Genomic DNA, 21,377 nt, shown 5'->3' with positions numbered 1-21,377 from the left:
CAAATCTCATGAATAAAAGTCAGATGGCACCACAATCAATCTCTATACAAAGTCTTACAGAGAAAAAAAAAAAACGTTCTGCAGTCTTAACACTATGTGCCAAGACTATCTAAAACTTATCTCAATTATTTGAAGTTGGTAGTTGTAAACCTGAAGCAGTTTTATGGCTTGATGCCCATCCTGATGCCAACCGAACATGGAGAGATGTATTCATTACTGCATATTTCTGTAGTGATTGGTAGTATGACGTGTTGTATGGCACCCTTCTTGGCATTTGGTACACACAGTTCTTGATCTTCTCCTAACTCCTTCTGTTTTACTGCATTGTCAAACATGATTTTTCCTTTCTTCCTGGGAGTTTAGCAAGTTCTAAAGGTCCTCGAAAATCATAATTCGAAGAACTAATGGATGTTGATTCTTTCTTCTCCTAGAACTATTCTTCAGACACATCATCAATTATTGAGACAAGAAACTTGTACCTTACTATGACTCTAAAACCATGTTTAGTACAGTTTTCTTTGTATAAGATGTATACATTCAATGTCATTCTGGAAAATATATTGAATGCCACTTTCTTCCAATATTTTATCTGTATGTAGACACAGAGAAGTCAATTACGACAAACAAAAACGTCCAATCGCCAAGCCAAGGAATTAGCTATACGAAGTTGAAGTCCCCGGCCTGGTCGGGAATCAAACCCGGGGTCCTCTGAAGAGCAGGCCAGTACACTGACCATTCAGCCAAGAATCCCAACTCTAGAATAAAAAATCTCTCACATGAAATCCATCAACACAGAACCCAAAGTATGACACCCCACTTGTGGTGGTGTTTATTTGGAATATATTACAACAGTTGAGTATGACTTTTGCTACCTACCAAGCTTTCGTCAACTGATATTTGCTGGAGAGGGGTGTAAAAGTATTGGAAAAGACTGTTCACATGATTTACTAAAGGTTGAAATTTACCACATGGATCATAATTCGGTTAATTTTTCTTGGCCAGCTTACTATTCTCAACTAAATGGAAGAAGCTCTGATTCAAATCTAGTTCTAGTGAACATTTGCCGAAACCAGGGAGAATTTTGCGAAGAATTGGCATTCCAGTATGACTTGACTGACGATTTCCTGTTCAGGGCCATATTCAACAGAACGATAACGAAGTCCCTCATCTCCGTCATTGTCACAGGAATCCAGGAGTGAAGTCTGCTTGATGGAGAAATATTGTTTTTATGGGGTGCTATACAGTTCTTTGCATACTATTTGTCTCTGTAACCATAAGTCAAAAGAAACTAGCTGTAAAACACAAATTAAAATAAGCCACTGGTTTTGATTCTGGTGAAGGGCAGTGTTTAGGTCCTGGGGATTCCACAAAAAATGGTGAGAGAACTGTGGCTTACTATCTTCAGATTTTCTTCTGAATACACAGGGTAAAGTTCTCTGTGAAACTTAAAGAATTTCACCTTATTTTCTTGACACGGCATAAGCCCAAAAACTCTATACCATCACATATCTTTGTCCATTTAGCATCATCAACACTTTCATCTGAACCTGAACTGTCGGTGTCACTCAGCACACGTCCGTCAGCGTTATTAGTCATGCAAAATCTAACTTCAATACTACTAGCATTGTCTTGGTACTCACTGAGAGCCGCATTCTTGTGTTGTAATCTACCTGTTGAAGGATGATTTGGACGAAAACATGGCCCTAAATCACTATCATCATCAGAGAAATCCGATAAATCATCTAACAAGTCACTGTCAGAATTTTTGTCCAGTTTTGCCTCCAATTCGCTACTTGTCATAAGTTTATGAGGAACACCCGTTATCCACAAAGACGATGACTGTATTTCTCGAAACGGAAATCAGCACTCAAAATAATTATCCTATGGGAGGGCAATAATTCCATTGTGGAGATTTATCTCCTGTATGCAGTTATCAGACTGTGCCTCTTATAAGGGCTTCTGATAAGTTCACCTGCATACACCCCAGCGTCAGTGGGTAGGGTCTGACACGTCCCACTCTGATGAGTCTAGTGTCAAACCTAAGACGAAACGCTGGTTAATAGAGCAAACGCCTGAAAAGCCTTACATCTGATATGTTTTTGACATTTTTGACATGCTCTATTGGTGAAAAATATCCAATTCGCTCCATGAGAATTTAAAATTTTCCATTAGCATCATATTAGTCGTGCATTAGAATATTTGGCCTACAGCTATCCTTTTATTCCATGGACGAAATACCGTCAGCAGGTCTTTTTAGCCAGTGTGACCATTGACAATGTGTCATCTCGTAGACTCACCACTTCCCATTACACAGTGCAGCGACAATACAGGCATGCCCGCACTTCCTGGCAAGTGCTCTGAGAAGTTCCACACAATTCACAATTACGGATAAAATGTGACAGATAATTTCAGGCTTAAAAATGATGAACATTAAACCTGAATATTGTATTATACTTGTATTATATTTATTTTGTGTTTGTTTTATTTGATTTTTATAAATATGCTGTCCATATGTTTGTGCTGTCTCTTATCCCTCTGCAAGCAGATTCTTAAATGGAGCTGGAGAGGCAGGAGTGTTCAGAAAGAAAGGAGGGCCAATGGCTAAGAACAGTAGCCCCACAAAGAACATCATCATAATATTTTACCCCGCAACATCGAGAAAAAGTTATATGTTCATAACATAGGCAATTATCAACTGTAGAAAACTGTTAATATAGTCAACGAAGTTTCAACGACAACCATACAAGTCAAGCAATATTGAAATAATACAATTAGCCAGATCTCAAAAGGTTTTTAAAAATAATTTTAAAGGATATTAACCAGATGAGTTTCGTCAATAAAATGTTAGACTTAAATAGATTTTAGACAAATATGTTTTAAAGACAGAATTTTATTGTTGTATGACTTGTAAAATATTATAAGACTTGTCAATCAGGTTTACAAGCATAATTTAATCCAATAGAATAGATTCATGATGTTATATAACCTTTAGTAAATGATAATTGGCTGATGATGCTAACGAAAAAGGAGCGAAACATGTATAAATATGTAGGTTTTAATTACGTCATTATTGTATTGAGTAGGTGGTATTTAACAAAATTATAAGAATTTGTATCACACATACCACTTAGTCGAGTAGCTCATCTTCTTTTTCCCAATTCTTCCCAGCCCAAACTTTGCAACTTTTTAGTAACGCTACTCTTTTGTTGGAAATCACCCAGAATAAATCGAGCTGCTTTTCTTTGGATTTTTTCCAGTTCTTGAATCAAGTAATCTTGGTGAAGGTCCCATACACTGGAACCATACTCTAGTTGGGGACTTACCAGAGACTTATTTGCCCTCTCCTTTACATCCTTACTACAACCCCTAAACACCCTCATAACCATGTTCAGAGATCTGTACCCTGTATTTACAATCCCATTTATGTGATTACCCCAATGAAGATCTTTCCTTATATTAACACCTAGATACTTACAATGATCTCTAAAAGGAACTTTCACCCCATCAACGCAGTAATTAAAACTGAGAAGACTTTAAGAACGGATGCAAAATTATGATTTCACACTTCACTTCATAACAATTGCAAAGTGTAATACTAATTCCACATAAATCCAAGAGAAGGAAGTAAGGAACGTTATGCTGGCCTCTCAAATTGATACTGTTTTACATTTGTCACACATGCTAAGTTCTTGAAGTAAATACATCCACATATAGCAACTGTAACCAAAGAGTAAAATTGTTTACTATTGTACAAGTATTAGTATTTGCATCATTTAAAATTAGTAGTTGCTGTTAGAGAGTACCACCTAAATCACCTGGTTAATTGTAAGAAAGGGAGTACAACCGTAACTAAAGCAAGGTATATAAACTACCGGTATCTTAACATAATATGGATTCCTCCCAATGCACAGTGAGTAATTTCTAGCATCTAGCCGGCGAAAAATAATATTTTCAACCCTTGTCTTTGGTGCGCATTGTCTGTGAGTCGTGTTTGTAAGACTCTTGGGTACAGTAATTAAGTATTGAAAAGTCGCGCTGTCTGATTATCTAATCTCACTGAAGGCCTAACGTGGCTCTCCTCCGTTAGGGCATTACATTCTGGCGAGGCGAGCGCGCAGTTGTTATTATTATGTGAGGGCTCAGTAAAGACGTCAGAACTAAATATTTCTTTAGCTTGCAATGTGGTTAGGCCTATATTAGATGAAGGTATGTATTTTTATACAGTATGTAGCATTTTCTGAAAATTACTGTATTGTTGTCCGAAATATGCACTTAAAATTCATGTACACGGTGTCCAAGCGCTATCTAATTTTACAAATTTGAGCTGACTTTCAAAATGGATTGCCTTTGATTTCCGCAATGAAAGTCTTTTGGATGAGTTATCTATACTTTAGTGAATAGAAATCTGTGACTTTTTGCTGCAACCAGGCGCGACCATGAGAGTAATTAATTTCTTTCAGAAGCCATGTACTCTGTAACCTGAAGGTCGGTTTTCAAGCTGTTGAGGAACAGCAGGGAATATAAGCGGAACGATGATATTGAGAATGTTGTAATTGAACTTTTAGACTTTGAGAGTTGTTCCGAGGATATATCCAAGTCAATAAGGAAATCTGTCAGTGGAAGTGGCGTATGGCTTTTAGTGCCGGGAGTGTCTGAGGACAAGTTTGGCTCGCCAGATGCAGGTCTTTTGATTTGACTCCCGTAGGCGACCTGCGCGTCATGATGAGGATGAAATGATGATGAAGACGACACATTCACCCAGCCCCCGTGTCAGCGAAATTAACCAATTAAGGTTAAAATTCCCGACCCTGCCGGGAATCGAACCCGGGACCCCTGTGGCCAAAGGCCAGCGCGCTAACCATTTAGCCATGAAGCCGGACATCTGTCAGTATTATGTGTGTTAAAATTCGATCAGGCTAGACAAAATATAGTTGAAAAAGGGACAAATTGCTGAAGTACAATGAAAGTTGGTTCGAGCAGAGAATGAGCCTTGCAGAAGGACGTGAATCACAACAATGTCGGAATGAGCCTGCCATTAGCCTACTATAGCTCATTCCATGTTAAGAAAACAGCACTGCTCTTATGACAACAGGGTTGCCATATCGAACGGCACCACTCAACGCCATCACGGGAAAACAGCGGCACACAAATTTGTGAAATTCAGTATGTAAGTTCAAGACAAAAGGCTGAAGAAACTAAGCTACAAATTACTTTTATGAACTGAAGGGGACATGGGGTTTACAGGGGCCACTTTTGGTTTGTACAGAATCAGAGGTAAACTACAGCACATAAGAAACATCAGCACTGAAATATAAGGCAAATTGCGAGAGAAAATAGACAAATAATTTTATGGATTCGAGGGGCGGGTGATGTATTTAATTGCATTTAATAAATTTATCCAGACAATAAAAGCTAGAAAACAGACGCAGTAAATAAATACTGCAGATGACTACGAAAGATCACAGTACTAATATTAAAGAAATAAATCACACACGTAGGCTTATCGCATAACTCTCATTCAACACAATACATTTATGCACTGATTTAAAGCCTAAAATACACACGCAATAAATAAATACTGTAGATGACTTCACTACAGAAGTTCAGGGAGGAAACGCGTCTATTGGTTGATATCCGAAGCAAAGTGCTGGCAATACCAATGATGGAAACCGCTAGAAGATTCTTCAGAGAGGCTTCCACTTCTGCGGATATTACTGGGGTAGATATAAATTTAATAAACCATCTACGTTCCATAGTAGAAACTCTTTCGTGTGGGTATGTCATTGATAAAGTTACATTTGGCATGTACGCAAAGGAAACTATACAACTGTACTTACAAAAATACAAATCGTACTACATGCCTGTAACTTTGCACAAACTCTTGAGTCATGGCACTGTATTATACCTATTGGACACCTCTCCGAGGAAGACAAGGAGACCAGGAATAAGGATAATAGGAAACCTTCCAGAAAGACACAAATACTGACCTTTTCCATAGGCTGCTTTTATCATCGGATCCTTATATTACCAGTTTAGGGAAATCAAGGAGGAGGAAGTTGATTCCGCTTTCACCAGAAGTGCTCAACTTACTGTCTGAGCCTCCTGTATCTGGTTCTGCCGAAGGAGATAATGAAAGTGACGATAGCGATTCTGATGTAACTGCATCTAATGAATAAATTGTTTGGCAAGTACATGTATTCCTGTATCTGTTTTTAAACATTCTAAACAGCATGTCCCACTATTAACATCTATTTAATTTCTTAAAGCTATAACGAAAAATTATTAAAATTACAAAGATTACTAATTCTATTCCTGGCGTAGTAATTTGTTCTTTGTACTTGATTAACCACACACTTAATTATCTCCAATAATAGCAGTTACATACTAAGTTTTATGTAAATCGGTCCATTAGTTTCCGAGATACGATTTTTGGCCGGCTAGATTCCTGAAATTACACACTGCGCAATGATACTACTACTTTTAATGTTCATGCAATATTTTATCATTATTTTCTCGAAAAATGTACAAGGCCTTACAATTTTCAAAGAAAAGGAAACTGTAAATTTTAAAAAAGAGTTTGTTTTTTGTAGGCATTCAATGAAAAAATGATATGTTTTTCATTTTATAATGAAAATGCATAAGAGGGCTAAAGCATGAAGATGATTAGTTAATTTATAATTAACATAACACAAAAACCTACCTGTCACCCATGCAGTAGCGACGGATCAATGACATGCAACGGTGAATGCATCTAGGCGATGGTTTATGATCGTGGAATAGATCACCACCAAGAAGAATAAAATCAACTTCTTCCTTAGCAGCAATGCTGAGAATTTCTTCAAAAGTATTAAAGCTGTCATCACCTGTAGACAATAATGATACCATAGAATCATAACATTTATTTCGCAAATGAGGTATTTTCCCATGTGATAAAATCATGTATGTATGTATGTATGTATGTTTCTTTGTTTGCTGAACACCCAGCCGAAAGGCTGGTTGGATCCTCAATAGTTCAACCGTCAGCCGTCACAGGTAGATGAAGAGGCATACTAGGAAAATGAGGAGTGGTTCCCACCGAGCCAGAGGTTGTCGTTACATATCACATATCAGTTTGCCAAGCCCAATGAAATGCATACAATAACCCACCATATGAATAACACTTTCACACCATTAATAACAGGAATTGGCTGCATAAGGAATGGCAGTAATCACATCGCTCATACCTAACTCACTTTCATACTGTCAAAGCAAAGGATGAGACAGACAGACAGACAGACAGACAGACAGACAGACAGACAGACAGACAGACAGACAGACAGACAGACAGACAGACAGACAGACAGACAGACAGACAGACAGACTCTCACCAGAAACGGATCTAGGAATAAAAAATCCTAGGGAAATACAAAACAAATGGAAAGTATAGTGAAACCTCTTCTTACAGACCCTCCCATGATATGGACCATCCTGAAATATGGAGAGATTTTATGTTCCAACTGAAATTATCAGGGCTCGAAAAATCCCAGGCGCCAGGTCACCATGGCGAATGGAAACACTAGTCTGGCACCTATGTTTTTCTGACGCTGGTATTCTTAATTATTTTTACCAGCCAAGATAAGTTATCTGATTTTTATGTAGGACGAATTAAACACATAAGTTCATTACCAGATAAAATTCAAAGTTTCTGATTTACCTTGAATGTCCAATATATTTCGCCAGCCACGTGGTATAGGAGTAGCATACCTGCCTCTTACCTGGAGGCCCTGGGTTCAATTCCCAGCCAGGTCAGGGATTTTTACCTGGATCTGAGGGCTGGTTCGAGATCCATTCAGCATACGTGATTACAATTCAGGAGCTATCTGATGGTGAGATAGCGGTCCCGTCTAGAAAGCCAAGAATAATGGCCGAGAGGATTCGTTGTACTGACCACATGCCATGTCGTAATCTGAAGCCCTTTCTGGGTGAGCAGCGGTCGCTTGGTAGGCTATAGCCCTTCAGAGCTGTTGCACCATTTGATTTGGTTTGGGTCCAATATAATTAATTCCGTCAAGTTATGAGTGCAATTACAAGAACCAGTTTTTCTTTTCAAGCTGAAAAGGAAGCTTTGGTGCAAGATGGAGCAAAACATCAGAAGAAAGTTTTCTGAAGAGCAAACATAACATTGAAATATATTTGATACTTTTACCTGGTGAGAATGGAAGGAACTAGAGAATTTTGGAGAAAAGGAGATGGAAACCTTGGTGCAGCATTTTAAGAACCAACTTGTGAATTTTACCAGAGGCTTTGAAAAAGTAAAGCATAGGAATTGGAAGTGCTTGGTAAAGGAATACATTTGAGAGTTTCTGAGCAAAAAAGAACAAAAGAGAGACAGAGACAGATTTGCAATTTTAGGCCAGTGGCTTTGCATTGTGTCAGTGTCCCGTGGGGGTTTTCTTGCCTGTTCCCCTATCGGGCGATCACAGGTGGCGGATAGGGGGGCCCTCCGGAGTGTGAGGCAGTGTGATTGTTACTAGACGAGCCAAGGTTTGGAAGTGGAAACCTCGCCCACACGTGCTAGAGAGGCATCCATGTTACCTTCGCATGGGTGATACGGTGGTTCGGGTGAAGTGGGTGCTGGTGATTGAGGTGAAAGCTCATTGCAGTGTACTGGAAGCAACACATCACTTTGCCCTACGTAGCCTGAACGAGCCACGGGTTGGGAACGGGGCAAAGAGAACCTAGGGGAAACCCATGGCTGTGAACTCAGTCATGAGAATGCCAAGTGGGAACCACGTGAATAGGTCTACTGAAGGTGGAACTAACCTGGTCAGGTTTGGGCCAGGGGCGGACTGCTGGATGGACAGCGTGGTGCCTGCTACAGAGAGCCTGAGTTGCGGGAGGACAATGTCTGGTGGAATGCCTAATCACGAATGGTGAGAACGCCGCTCAGGACCCTAGAAGGGGCAAAAACCCTACATCATATGGAACTATGGACATTCCAAATGAACCACCTAAACAAATACCAAGGGAAGCTATGGAAGCTCCAGAAGAGCAGGTTCAGCAGCAGGCCCAAGAGGACAATATGGAGACAGAAGTCCCAGTAGGATAGGCTGAATCCAAATCTGTAGAAGAAACAGAAGGAACAGGAAAGCAGACTTCTGGAGAAAAGGAAACAGGAGATTCCACTGAGAAAGACCTCAAGATATTGGCATCAAAACTAAATAGGATGCATAGACCACCTCGCACAAGTGCCTACTACAAGGAAAGAAGCCAAGATAGCGGCTGGGACTTGGGTGGAGGAGAAGCCAAAGAACAGGGATTGGCGAAACGCTATGCCAATGACTATGCCCAAAAGGCCAAGGTCGGAGGAAAGCAAGACATCAAGTTCGGCTACAAAACCATCCTCCAAGAAACAGAAGGTAGAAAAAGTCATGTCCTTTTCGGAAAGATTATCCTCAGTTAAGGTCGTAATAATACCACAGACCTTTCCAGATTTAAAACTCAAGGAGGAAGACGTAACTGAATTGTAATCTGCTCTGATAGCACAAATGAAGCTGCTGTCAGATAGTATAAAATTGTAACCCATGGAAAGGGGAGACCCCAGAGGTGGCGGAAGCAAAAAAGGTGCTGAACACAATCAAGGTCATCACCAAGTTCCCACCTCCTTCTGACAAGATGAAGAGGGAGGATGTTCTTGTCAGAATCAATCAGCACGATATCAAACTTCTAACACAAAAGTGGAGAGTGCAGAATGCCACTTCGATCGACAAGATAGGAAAGACAGTCGTTTTAGCCCTTTGTGAAAGAGACTTTGAAGAGCTCAAAAAGAGAAACCTTAAGGCTAAGCTCGGACTTGGGCAGATCAAGTTTAAGGTCATCAGGGGAAAAACAAAACCCAATGTTGGTAAAGATGGAGCTGAAGATCCTTCAGGCCTATCTTCAGCATAAAAAAGCAGTTGTGCCCAATTTCTCCAGGAAGCTCAAGTCCGAGGCTATTGACGTGGCCCTTATTCAAGAGCCATGGGTAGTCAAGGGCAGAGTAGCTGCACTGGTGGAATCTGGAGGTAAGCTGATGTACGATACAACATCGGAAATACCCAGAATGTTTTCTTGTGAACAGGAAATTAAAATGTCTTATGTTGCAGGGACACTGTTCATGGGACTTAACCGTGGTCAAGATTAAACTTGGAAATTGGGAGGGACCCACAGAAATAACCATCGGCTCTGCATACCTCCCATATGACTCAACTAATATGCCCTTATCAGAAGAAGTTGAGAACCTAATTTGCAACGCAAAGAGGAAAGGCGGACACCTAGTCCTTGGAGCAGGTGCAAATTCACACCACACGGCATGGAGCAGCACGAACTGCAATGCAAGAAGAGATGAGTCTTTACTAGAGTTTATTACTGGAACTGAGTTGACGATACTAAACCTAGGAAATAAGCCTACATTTATAAATAAAAATTGTAGGGAGATAATAGACATTACACTAAGCACTACACATATTGCAAACTTTATTAAAGACTGAAAGGTGCTGGAGGAATCATCACTGGCAGATCACCAGCACATCCAATTTGCAATAGATGCGAGACTATGTGGGATTGAGATGTACAGAGACCCAAAAAGAACTAACTGGGATGGATACAGAGAAGTTCTAGGGAAGGCTGTACAAAAAATTCCAACTAACGTGAGAGGACAGAAAGTATTGGATGAGGCAGTGGAACTACTAGAAGAGGCCATTAGAGACTCATTCCATAAAAACTGTCCTCTCAAAGAAAAGAAAAACACCAAAAAAGTAAGGTGGTGGAACAACAAACTAGCCAAAATGAAAAAAAGAGGTTAGGATGTTGTATAGAATATAATTTAGAAATGGTATGTGGGACATATATCACAGGAAACTCACAGAGTATAACCTCAAGATACAGAAAGCAAAAAGAAAATCTTGGAGACTGTTCTGTGAGAAACTGGAATCACACACTGAAACAGCAAGGCTCCAGAAGGTTCTGAAAGCAACCCATATAAATCAAGTGGGGACACTGGAGAAACCAGATGGGTCATTTACTCAGACGGGGAGGGACACACTGGATATACTAATGTCGTGTCACTTTCCTGAGGCTGAGGAGATGACAGAAAAAGAAACGGTTGGAACAGAGACTGGAGCTAGAAGAGCAGACTGGAACTGTGCCAAGAGAATAATAACCATGTAAAATGGGCAATTGACACATTTCATCCTATAAAAGCTCCGGGGCCAGACGAGATACTTCTGATACTCCTACAGGAAGGACGGGAGATACTCGTCAATGCCCTGACGGACCTTTTCAGAGCTAGTCTAGTTTCAGGGTATGTGCCGAGATCATGGTCTGAAGCTAAAGCAGTATTCATCCCTAAGCCTGGAAGTGCAAATTATGCCCAAGCCAAAGCATACAGACCATTATGTTTAACCTCCTTCATGCTGAAAGCAATGGAGAAAATTCTTGATAAATATATCAGAAGAACAGTGCAACTTAACTCAACGTTACATGAAAATCAGTTTGCATATAGACCTGGCAGATCCACTGAAGTAACACTCCACTAGTTGGTTTGTAAACTACAGGAAAGCAGAGAATATAAAGAAATTGCACTGGCGGCATTTCTAGATGTAGAAGGAGCCTTCACAATACAACCTATGACTCTATGATCAAAGCATTGGAAAAGGGCAAGGTGAGTAAAACCGTTGTCAAATGGATTAAATCCATGTTAGACAGAAGGAAGATAAAAGCAACCCTGTTTGAAGAAATACTGACGGTTAGGGCCACCCGAGGCTGTGCTCAGGGAGGAGTTCTTTCTCCTCTGCTGTGGAACCTCGTGGTGAACAAAATCAGAGCTATGCTCAACGAACAAGGTTTTTATACACAAGGATACGCAGATGACCTAGTGATTGTGGTACGAGGTAAGGTGATGAGTGTTATCTAGGACCTCATGCAAAGATCACTTAACCTTGTGGAGAACTGGTGTCGAGAAGAAATCAGTCAACCCAAACAAGATAACCCTGGTCCCTTTTACTAGAAGGAGAAAATTAGAGGGAAAGAGATCACTGAAGCTCTTTGGGCAAGATGTATATATGGAAGAACACGCACTGCACCTAGGTGTAGTGTTAGATAAAAATCTAATCTGGAGTCCACATATAGAAAGGAACATAACCTGGGCCAAGAACTTGCTGTATGCATGTAAAAGAGCCGTTGGGAAGACGTGGGGCCTAAGACCATCAATGGTGATGTGGATACATACCGTGATCATTGGGCCGTTGATGGCCTATGCTGCAATCATCTGGTGGCAGAAAGTAAGCCAAGGAAAAGTCAGTAGTAGATTGGATAGCCTACAGAGAACTGCATGCATAGCCACAACTGGGGCCATGAGAACTATGCCGACAGAAACCTTGAATATCACTATGCAATTTCATAAAAGGATAGGCTAGAATGAGTTCATTTAGATTGGCACAATCAGAGTGCTGGAATGCACAAAGACCCATTCTAGGACACTGTAAAATTAACAGAGTAATAACAGAGGAAATTCTATACATGCCTTCTGATCATATGATACCAAGGTACAACTTTGAAAACCCGTTTGAGACCCAGATAATGAAGAAAGAAGACTGGGATATCAACAAATGGAATGCAGAAAAAGAAGATGATGTGTGGTGGACTGATGGCTCAAAGACTGGGGATGGCACACGAGCAGGGTTCAACGGGGGAAGACCTGAGGGATCAATCCAGATGACCCTGGGCAAACACATTACAGTCTTTCAAGCGGAAGTGATAGCTATCACAACATGTCTTGAAGAAAATCTGAAAATGAACTACAGGAATAAGAACATTTTCATTTTTATGGACAGCCAAGTGGCCATTAAGGCATTAGAAGCAGTTCGGATAATATCCAGAATTGTCTGGTGTTGGCCATTCACTTCTCCTGAAGCTCTCAAAGTACAATATTGTCAAAATAATATGGGTACCAGGGCAGGTAGGTATAGAAGGAAATGCAAAGGCAGATAAACTGGCCAGGAAAGGGACAGAAACACTTTTTTTTTTTTTTTTTTGCTATTTGCTTTACGTCGCACTGACACAGATATGTCTTACGGCGACGATGGGATAGGAAAGGTCTAGGAATTGGAAGGAAGCGGCCGTGGCCTTAATTAAGGTACAGCCCCGGCATTTGCCTGGTGTGAAAATGGGAAACCACGGAAAACCATTTTCAGGGCTGCCGACAGTGGGGATCGAACCCACTATCTCCCGATTACTGGATACTGGCCGCACTTAAGCGACTGCAGCTATCGAGCTCGGTGGAAACACATTTTGTAGGCCCAGAATCTGTATGCGGGATTTCCTATGGACAAGCCCGACACTACATAGGAAAATGGCTACAAAAGAAACAAATGGACAACTGGAAAAATACTCCAGGATGCAGGCTTGCAAAGGAACTGATAAAAGGACCAAACAAGAAGCATACTAAAGAACTGTTGAAATTCAGCAGAGAAAATATAAGACGGGTAGTAGGACTGTTGACAGGACACTGCCATCTGAAAAAACACCTACAAAGAATTGGAGTAATAAAAGACAATGTATGCATTAAATGCAATGAAGCAGAAGAATCAGCTGAACACATACTTTTCGAATGTGAGGCGCTGGGTAGAATCAGACTCTCCACTCTAAGACTACCAGGTGAAGAGAGAGAAAAAATCCAAAAAGACCCAATAAGAACAACCTGCAGCTTTGTGAAGGGAGCAGCTATATATAGGTGAGAATGAAGGAAAAACATGGTCGCAAAAGATCATAGAGGTCGCCACTAATTACGAAGTAATATTGGGAGGCCGCATGAAGAAGGAGAAGAAGAATTCCTGTGTGTCAGTCTTTTCTGTGTCAAGTACTTCTTGTGACAGAGGGTTTAGTTTAATGAACCTAGTAAATAACAATTTGAGCTCATCAACGGGATCGAAAATTCATAGTAATTTAATGTTTATTAACACGAGACATGCATCATTAGAGAATTTGACCCATCCAGAACAGTGAAAAATCTGTATTTCAGTGATCAAAGTACAAATGTGCATGGACATACGGCATATAAAACACACACTGCTACTTTGCAAAACTTCACTTATACGGCCTTCATTTCCTGTAATGTTCGAGGTATAGCCTGTACACTAAGTTAAGTTCGTACTTTTTACATAGTAGCTATTATTTAAGGCCAAAACATACTGATCACACTGTATGTGTAGTACTGTGGTGCCTGATTTTCAGAATTGGCGCCTAGGTCAGAAGAAAAATTTTCAAGCCCTGGAAATAATACAGAAATAATTATAAAATCAACTTTTGTTTATGGGCACGGACAGCTATTTGAGAATCCTATAGCTTGCTTTACGTCATGGCTACGGACAGAACTGGGATTTTAAGACCGAATATACTGTACTGTGTTCTAAAGTGGAAAAATTAGTTTTGAGAGAACTGTACAGAAATTACTGACATAGTAAAGGATGTATGAACAACAAAATCTAACAATGAATATTTTGGCAGTGAGAGTCACTATGTATGTATATACAGACAGGGACGTATGCATAAAGTCTAGCAAATGCTTTTGCTACCTCCTTTGTAAGCATATGCTGGAATATGTATGAATAAAATAATCTAGCAGTTGCTTTACTTACTGGTATTTACTTGCTAGCAAGCATTTGCTTAATTTTCCAGCAAATGCTGAATTCTACATGAATAAAACCTAGCATGTGCTAGTACTATGCAACCATTTGCTTAAGATTTACCAAGCCAGTCTCAGTTAGCTTGGAGTTTTTTCTGTGACGACTTAGTGTTACCTTCTGGTTGATTTAATGGCACAAACTGTGAATATCCGACGCAGGAAACTCTATAATCCCAGACGGCGTACTGATGAACGTGCATATAAACATTTGTATAGATTTAACGAAGAAAATGTTGAATTAATTTCGAGCTCTTTCTTGGGAGAAAGTGACGAGACGCGTGGTGGCGCGTTAACATCGAAGGAACGAATGCAGATATTTCTTAGTTTTGTTGGCGATCCGGGTTTCCACGTTGGGATAGGAGAAGATACGGGAGTGCATCAAAGTACTGTTAGTAGAACCATTGATTTCGTCAGCGAGAAAATTTTTCAAAAAGCACATCACTGGATAAAATTTCCGTCACGTCCACAAGAAATCAATATAGCTAGAGACGAATGGCAGCAACGCTTTAACTTTCATTGTGTGATCGGTGTTCTTGACTGTACACATGTATAGTACGCAAACCTTTTGTTGAGCTCTGAGCTCCATAGTGCTGAATGGGAACACCGGGTGAGTTGGCCGTGCGGTTAGGGCCGCGCAGCTGTGAGGTTACATCAGGGAGATAGTGGGTTCGAACCCCACTGTCAGCAGCCCTGAATATGGTTTTCCGTGGTTTCCCATTTCACACCAGACAAATGCCGGGGCTGTACCTTAATTAAGGTTACGGCCGCTTTGTTCCCACTCCTAGGCCTTTCCTATCCCATCGTCGCAATCAGACCTACCTGTGTGGGTGCGACGTATAGCAAATTGTTTTAAAAAATAATTAATAGACGTATCTGGTACACGAGTGAATGATAGATTTTGTTGTCCTTCCATTAAATTTAGAAGTTCCTCCTCCCATTTCTTCAACTGTATCTTTCTGTTTCCTGTAGTGTTACGGTCACTCTTCTTTTTCACTTTGGTCTTCATGTTATGGATCCTTTTTTTTCACCTGATCTGCTGTGAATTGCCGCCCAAGATTCTTCTCACAACTCTTGCGTAACTGTTCAAGAGCTTGTAATTTGGCTGTTTTCGTCGAAGGAGTTTGCGATTTACTTAATAACACTGGTAACTGTTTGATCATTGAAATAAAGTGAAAATTTACGTCAATTTCTACATCTGTTTCTGATATCTCCGACATATGCACTGCAAGAAATGGAAACGACCTGTCGACACCAGTAACACCGAATGCAAAACTCGTATGGTTACAGCGGTCAACACGTTTTTATACTAACTTAACCTCTTATCGGCAACCAGCGCACTTTGCGCGAATAGAAAATGCTAGTTAGAATATTCTAAGAATTCAGCATTTTCTGGAAAAACTTGCAGCACTTTCTAGTCAGCACAAGCAAAAGGTTATTCATATCAATTTAAGCAAATGCTTTTACTTGCCAATATTTGCTGAAAGCATTTGCTTTTACTTAATGCTTGTGCTTGTAGAATGTTCTACATTTTTATGCATATGTCCCAATCTGTCTATGAAAAGTCAATAACAAACTATAAATCAGCTTAATGGAGAGAAAAGGAACTCAGAAAATTGATGATTAATTGTAGTGATGCTAAAGCTCTGCAACTGATACAACAGTTGCAGGTTCCAGCGCTGCTTTTTTTAAAAATACAATTTGCTCTATGTCACACTGACATAGATAGGTCTTATGGCGATGATGGGATAGCAACGGGCTAGGAGAGTGAAGGAAGCGACTGTGGCCTTAATTAAGGTACAGCCTCAGCATTTACCCAGTGCGAATATGGGAAACCACAGAAAAACATCTTCAGAGATGCCAACAGTGGGGTTCAAACCCACCATCTTCCGAATGCAAGCTGACAGCTACGTGATCCAAGCCGTGCAGACACTTGCTCAGTCCAGCTACTTATGAACAGAAAATACGTTTATAATATCTGAAGCCATCTCTTTTCAGTTTCGAGTCAGTTACATTTTAACTATTAGACTCTTCAGTCTGTCGAAACTAACTTTGAGTAAATAAATTTATAAACTACCAGAAAGAGAAGACATATTACACCTCCAGAAGAAACAACTTAATTAAAATAGAATCGCACATTTTGTTCTTGAAAGAACATCGCAATACTCGATATCAAATCACACGCAAATATCTGGAAATAAATAGTTTTGTTTATTTCTGTTTAAATACTTACAAACTTGAAATCTGAAACAAAGACAAAGGAGGACATCATTAAGAAAAGTTAAGATGAATAATTATTTGTTAAAGGATATCCAGGATTTTTACCTGCCCCCATTACTGGTATGATTGATTGCATTTTCTACATCAATGAGATATAGTGTAAATGTCCTCTCAAAAATACTAGCATGACCCACCATGTCTAATGTACCCACCCTGTTAGTCTGGACTTCAACACAGACACCTGAAAACCTTTCTTGATTTAAAAAATTAAAAACTGAGGGCTAAGTGAATTTGATTGAAAATTGAGTTCCACATGTGTATTTTCCTAGCAATGATGGCACTTATTTAATTTACCACTAATTTAACTGTTGATTTACTTGAAAGCTATTATTATCCTCCTCCATTTGAGACAAAAATAGTAATGGAATTCCATTAACATAACCACATAATTAGAGCCCTGCGCGGATATACAAAATAATATCCGCATCCGCTCTTCCTTCATCTTCACCCGCATCCGCGAATAGTCTTCCGCATCCGAAAAATGATTATCCGCGGATAATTTAAATTTTTTTTTGCTAGCGGCTTTACGTTGCACCGACACAGATAGGTCTTATGGCGACGATGGGATAGGAAAGGCCTAGGAGTTGGAAGGAATCGGCCGTGGCCTTAATTAAGGTACAGCCCCAGCATTTGCCTGGTGTGAAAATGGAAAACCACGGAAAACCATCTTCAGGGCTGCCGATAGTGGGATTCGAACCTACTATCTCCCGGATGCAAGCTCACAGCCGCGCGCCTCTACACGCACGGCCAACTCGCCCGGTGATAATTTAAATATTTAACTACAGTATATTACACCCAAGGTATTGAAACGGATGGATCTGTTAACACAATACAATAGGCCTGACACCTGGCACCAGAACCCCTACAGTCGCAGGTTTATGAGGGATTTTCTCTTGCGACAACTACCAACGTATTGACCTTTGTTCCTTTCTTCCGTTAACTGCGGGCAAGAGCCAGTTAGGCTTATGTCAGATTTACGGCTCTATGGTCTCAAGGCTCTTTATAAATCACCATTCTCCCATGCCACTGTCAAGGGTTGCCTAACTGCAAGCAAAAATAAGAGTACACCTGAGTGAAAATCAATAAACGTCATTATTTAGAAATTATCAGCAAAATTATCTGCATTGCTATACAGTTTGTATCCGCCACAACATTAACTTTGCGGATATCCGCGGATAAACCTGCGGATATCTGCATCCGTGCAGGGCTCTACACATAATACAATACCCATAAATGAACATTCATACTCATTGCTCGTGTCTTCATCGGCAGTTACTTGTTTCCGAGTTTACAGATTCCCTGGCTAATAGCTCACTTCAGTTCACAGCAGTTTGTGTTTAAACTTCTGGTGACTGTACAGGCCAATTCTTGCGTAGAACATTCGTCCACACATCGCGCAGCTGAGGGACTGGGGAGATCTTGGCTGGGTTTGGCAAAGTATGCATTCCTGTCGCTTAATATCTTCATGTCTGCGGCTTTTTTATTCGAAGTGTTGAACTGAGACACAGGCACTTTGCCGGCAAAGTAAACAGTCCTTGACAAGTGTTTCCCAGGTTTGTGGATTTATTTCTGCCATCTTTAAGGTTTGTTTCAGTTGGTCTTTGAAACATCTCAGGGGGCACCCCGTGGGCTTGAACCGGAGCTAAGCTAAGTTCACCATAGAGGATCTGGCACGGTAGAGTGGTGTCATTCATACGGCACACATGTCCTGCCCACCTGAGGTGATGGCCAAAGACCAATGCTTCTACACTCTTAACACATGCTTTCTCAAGAACCTCAACATTAGAGACAAGAGTTTTCCCACTTGATGTTCATGATGGAGCGTAGTTTCTGCTGGTGAAAGCGCTCGAGCTTTTTCATGTCACGGAGGTGTAAGGTCCACGTTTCGCAGCCATTACAGAAGTGTAGAGATGACTACAGCTTGGTACAGCATTAGTTTTGTGCGAATTGTAAGGTTTTTATTTCTGAAGACTCTGTGTGATAGTCAATCAAAGGCCACATGGGCAGCACAAAGCCTGTTTTCCACATCCTGTTCTGAAGTACAGCTCTTTGACAAGATACTCCCATGGTAAGTGAAGTGGCCTACTTGTTCTAGTTTGGTGTTTGAGATGGTAATGTTAAATTCTGGAATGTTAGTCGCTGGTGCAGGCTGAGCAAGTACCTTAGTTCTTTTGGCATTGATGGTGAGGCCAAAAAGGTCATATGCATCCTTGAAACTGTTGACTGACTGATGCAGTTACTCAGGTATAAGAGCCGTGTAGGCTGAACGAATCACAAGGCTATATGACGCTCCAGAAGTTGAAGTCTCGTTACTTAATCTTTCGACTTTATATTGCAAAATCATACCCACATTCTTCCATGTGAAAGGAAGATTCTTGGCCTGTTTGCAGTATACATAAGGAACATGCATTCAATTATAAACATATAGGAGAAAGAGACACAATAAAGACACTATTGTGGAATATAGAAGGTTTGAAGAACACAGTAAACATGATACCAGAAAACACATTTGAAGCATATACAATAATAAAGTTTTATTATGAATCCACCTGTTCAATACATTATAATGTTGTTACATTTAAAATAACTTCATTAGTTAAAAAGTTATATATGGGACATGTTTCGCTCCCTTATAGAGCATCATCAGCCAAATCTGAATCTCAAATAATTGTTATTTACGTAAATAAAGACTTAAGAACTATTAGAACATTTTTGACAAACTTAAAACTTATTCTATTAGAAAATCATAAAATATAAAATCTTTGTATACATGGCTTAATTACATGTGCTTAATAGGAAGATACATTAAAATTATGGAAGAGAGAGTACTAAAATATAAAATAAATAATATATATATCATGTCCAAAATCCTAGAAAGACGTGAAGATCAATCTTAGGAGCCAAATTTGAGGATTTTCTTAGCAATGAGATCTGGTAAAAAAGTTATTTATCCCTTGTGGATAAGAGTCTATAAAGATTCAAATTTATCGTCAATTTGTTGATTGAACTTATAACAGGATAAATGTTGGTCTTCAAGAAATTTAAATGCTTGTTGTCATGTGACCTCGGCGAATGCTGTTGAAAAGATATGTTCTTATAGATGTCAATGACCGTTCGTTGAACTAATGGATTTGATAAGGATGATTGAAAAGGACGTAAATCAACATTTGTATTGAAAGCTGCTGCTTGGTTATGTTGTTGAATATCTGTAACAGGAAAAGGAATCTTGTAAGTAATCGGAATTTGTGTTGGTAGTTAAGAGTGTGCTTCTAGAAACTTCACTTACCCCTCCAATTGCTGTTTGTCGGTTTGGTGTTGTCCGAGGTTATGTGGTGACTGTCTGATCTATGTCTACTCCTTGTGTTGTAAGAGTGAGGTGGTGGGGGTTGAGGGGAGGGAGTAGGGGTAGGGGTAGGAGGAGAAAAGTTTGTGGGTGTGGTTTTGGAAGGGGAATGTCTAGTAGGAGCGCAGGGAGGGGTTGAGTTCTTTAATGTTGGATGATTATTAGTTGTTTTGGGAATGAAAACTTTGGCAAAATTACTTTTTTCTAGATTAAGCGTCTTTAAGAGTTTCGGTAATTGTTCGTGTAAGCATTTTATGTTGTGGTTGTAAATTGAATTTTCCTAGTTTATTACAAAATTCTATTGAATTTTTGATTGTTGATTCGTTGTTAAATTTGTAATGTCTTTTGAGGAAATAGTGTATAAATTTGGATGTTTTATATGTGGGACTATTTCTACTGTTTATTATATGTAGTAGCAGAAGTTGAATCAAACTTGAATAAATTAACACCAGATATACAAAACAACATCAGATTTGAAGTTAAAAAGAAGCTCCCGGCTTTCGTAAGGGAAATAAACAAAAGTTCTAATCCCACTCCCATAACAGAAATAATGACACTAAAAACAAAACTAAACAAAAATAATGTAGTTGTTACCAAAGCAGACAAAGGTGATACCACAGTCCTCTTAAATAAAAACGACTATATTGAAAAAACAGAAGAATTCTTTTCAGACAAAACCTACACTGTCGTAAACCAGGATCCCATAAATAAGATTCAACGGAATCTAAAAATTATCCTCAAGAATTCTACTTTTTTATTTAATGAACAAGAACACCAAAAAATCATAAATATGAATCCAAAGTTACCAACAGCTAGGGCATTGCCCAAATTACATAAGCCCAACGTACCCATACGTCCTATAATAAACAGTAGAAATAGTCCCACGTATAAAACATCCAAATTTATACACTATTTCCTCAAAAGACATTACAAATTTAACAACGAATCAACAATCAAAAATTCAATAGAATTTTGTAATAAACTAGGAAAATTCAATTTACAAGCACAACATAAAATGGTTTCATTCGACGTAACCAACATGTATCCAAATATACC

General features: G+C 39.6%; 1 protein-coding gene across 1 annotated transcript in view; it reads right to left on the bottom strand.

Moving 5' to 3' along the window:
- mre11 (double strand break repair nuclease mre11) overlaps positions 1-21,377 on the bottom strand; it is a 154,951-nt gene that overhangs the window by 118,807 nt on the left and 14,767 nt on the right. The window contains exon 2 of the mRNA XM_067149355.2: positions 6,701-6,863. Within this exon, the coding sequence (XP_067005456.2) occupies positions 6,701-6,863 (163 nt within the window). The remainder of the gene's footprint in view (positions 1-6,700; positions 6,864-21,377) is intronic.

Source organism: Anabrus simplex, chromosome 6 (assembly GCF_040414725.1).
Source record: "Anabrus simplex isolate iqAnaSimp1 chromosome 6, ASM4041472v1, whole genome shotgun sequence".
In the NCBI taxonomy this organism is placed as follows: Eukaryota; Metazoa; Arthropoda; class Insecta; order Orthoptera; family Tettigoniidae; genus Anabrus; species Anabrus simplex.
This window is presented reverse-complemented; position numbering and strand designations above follow the sequence as displayed.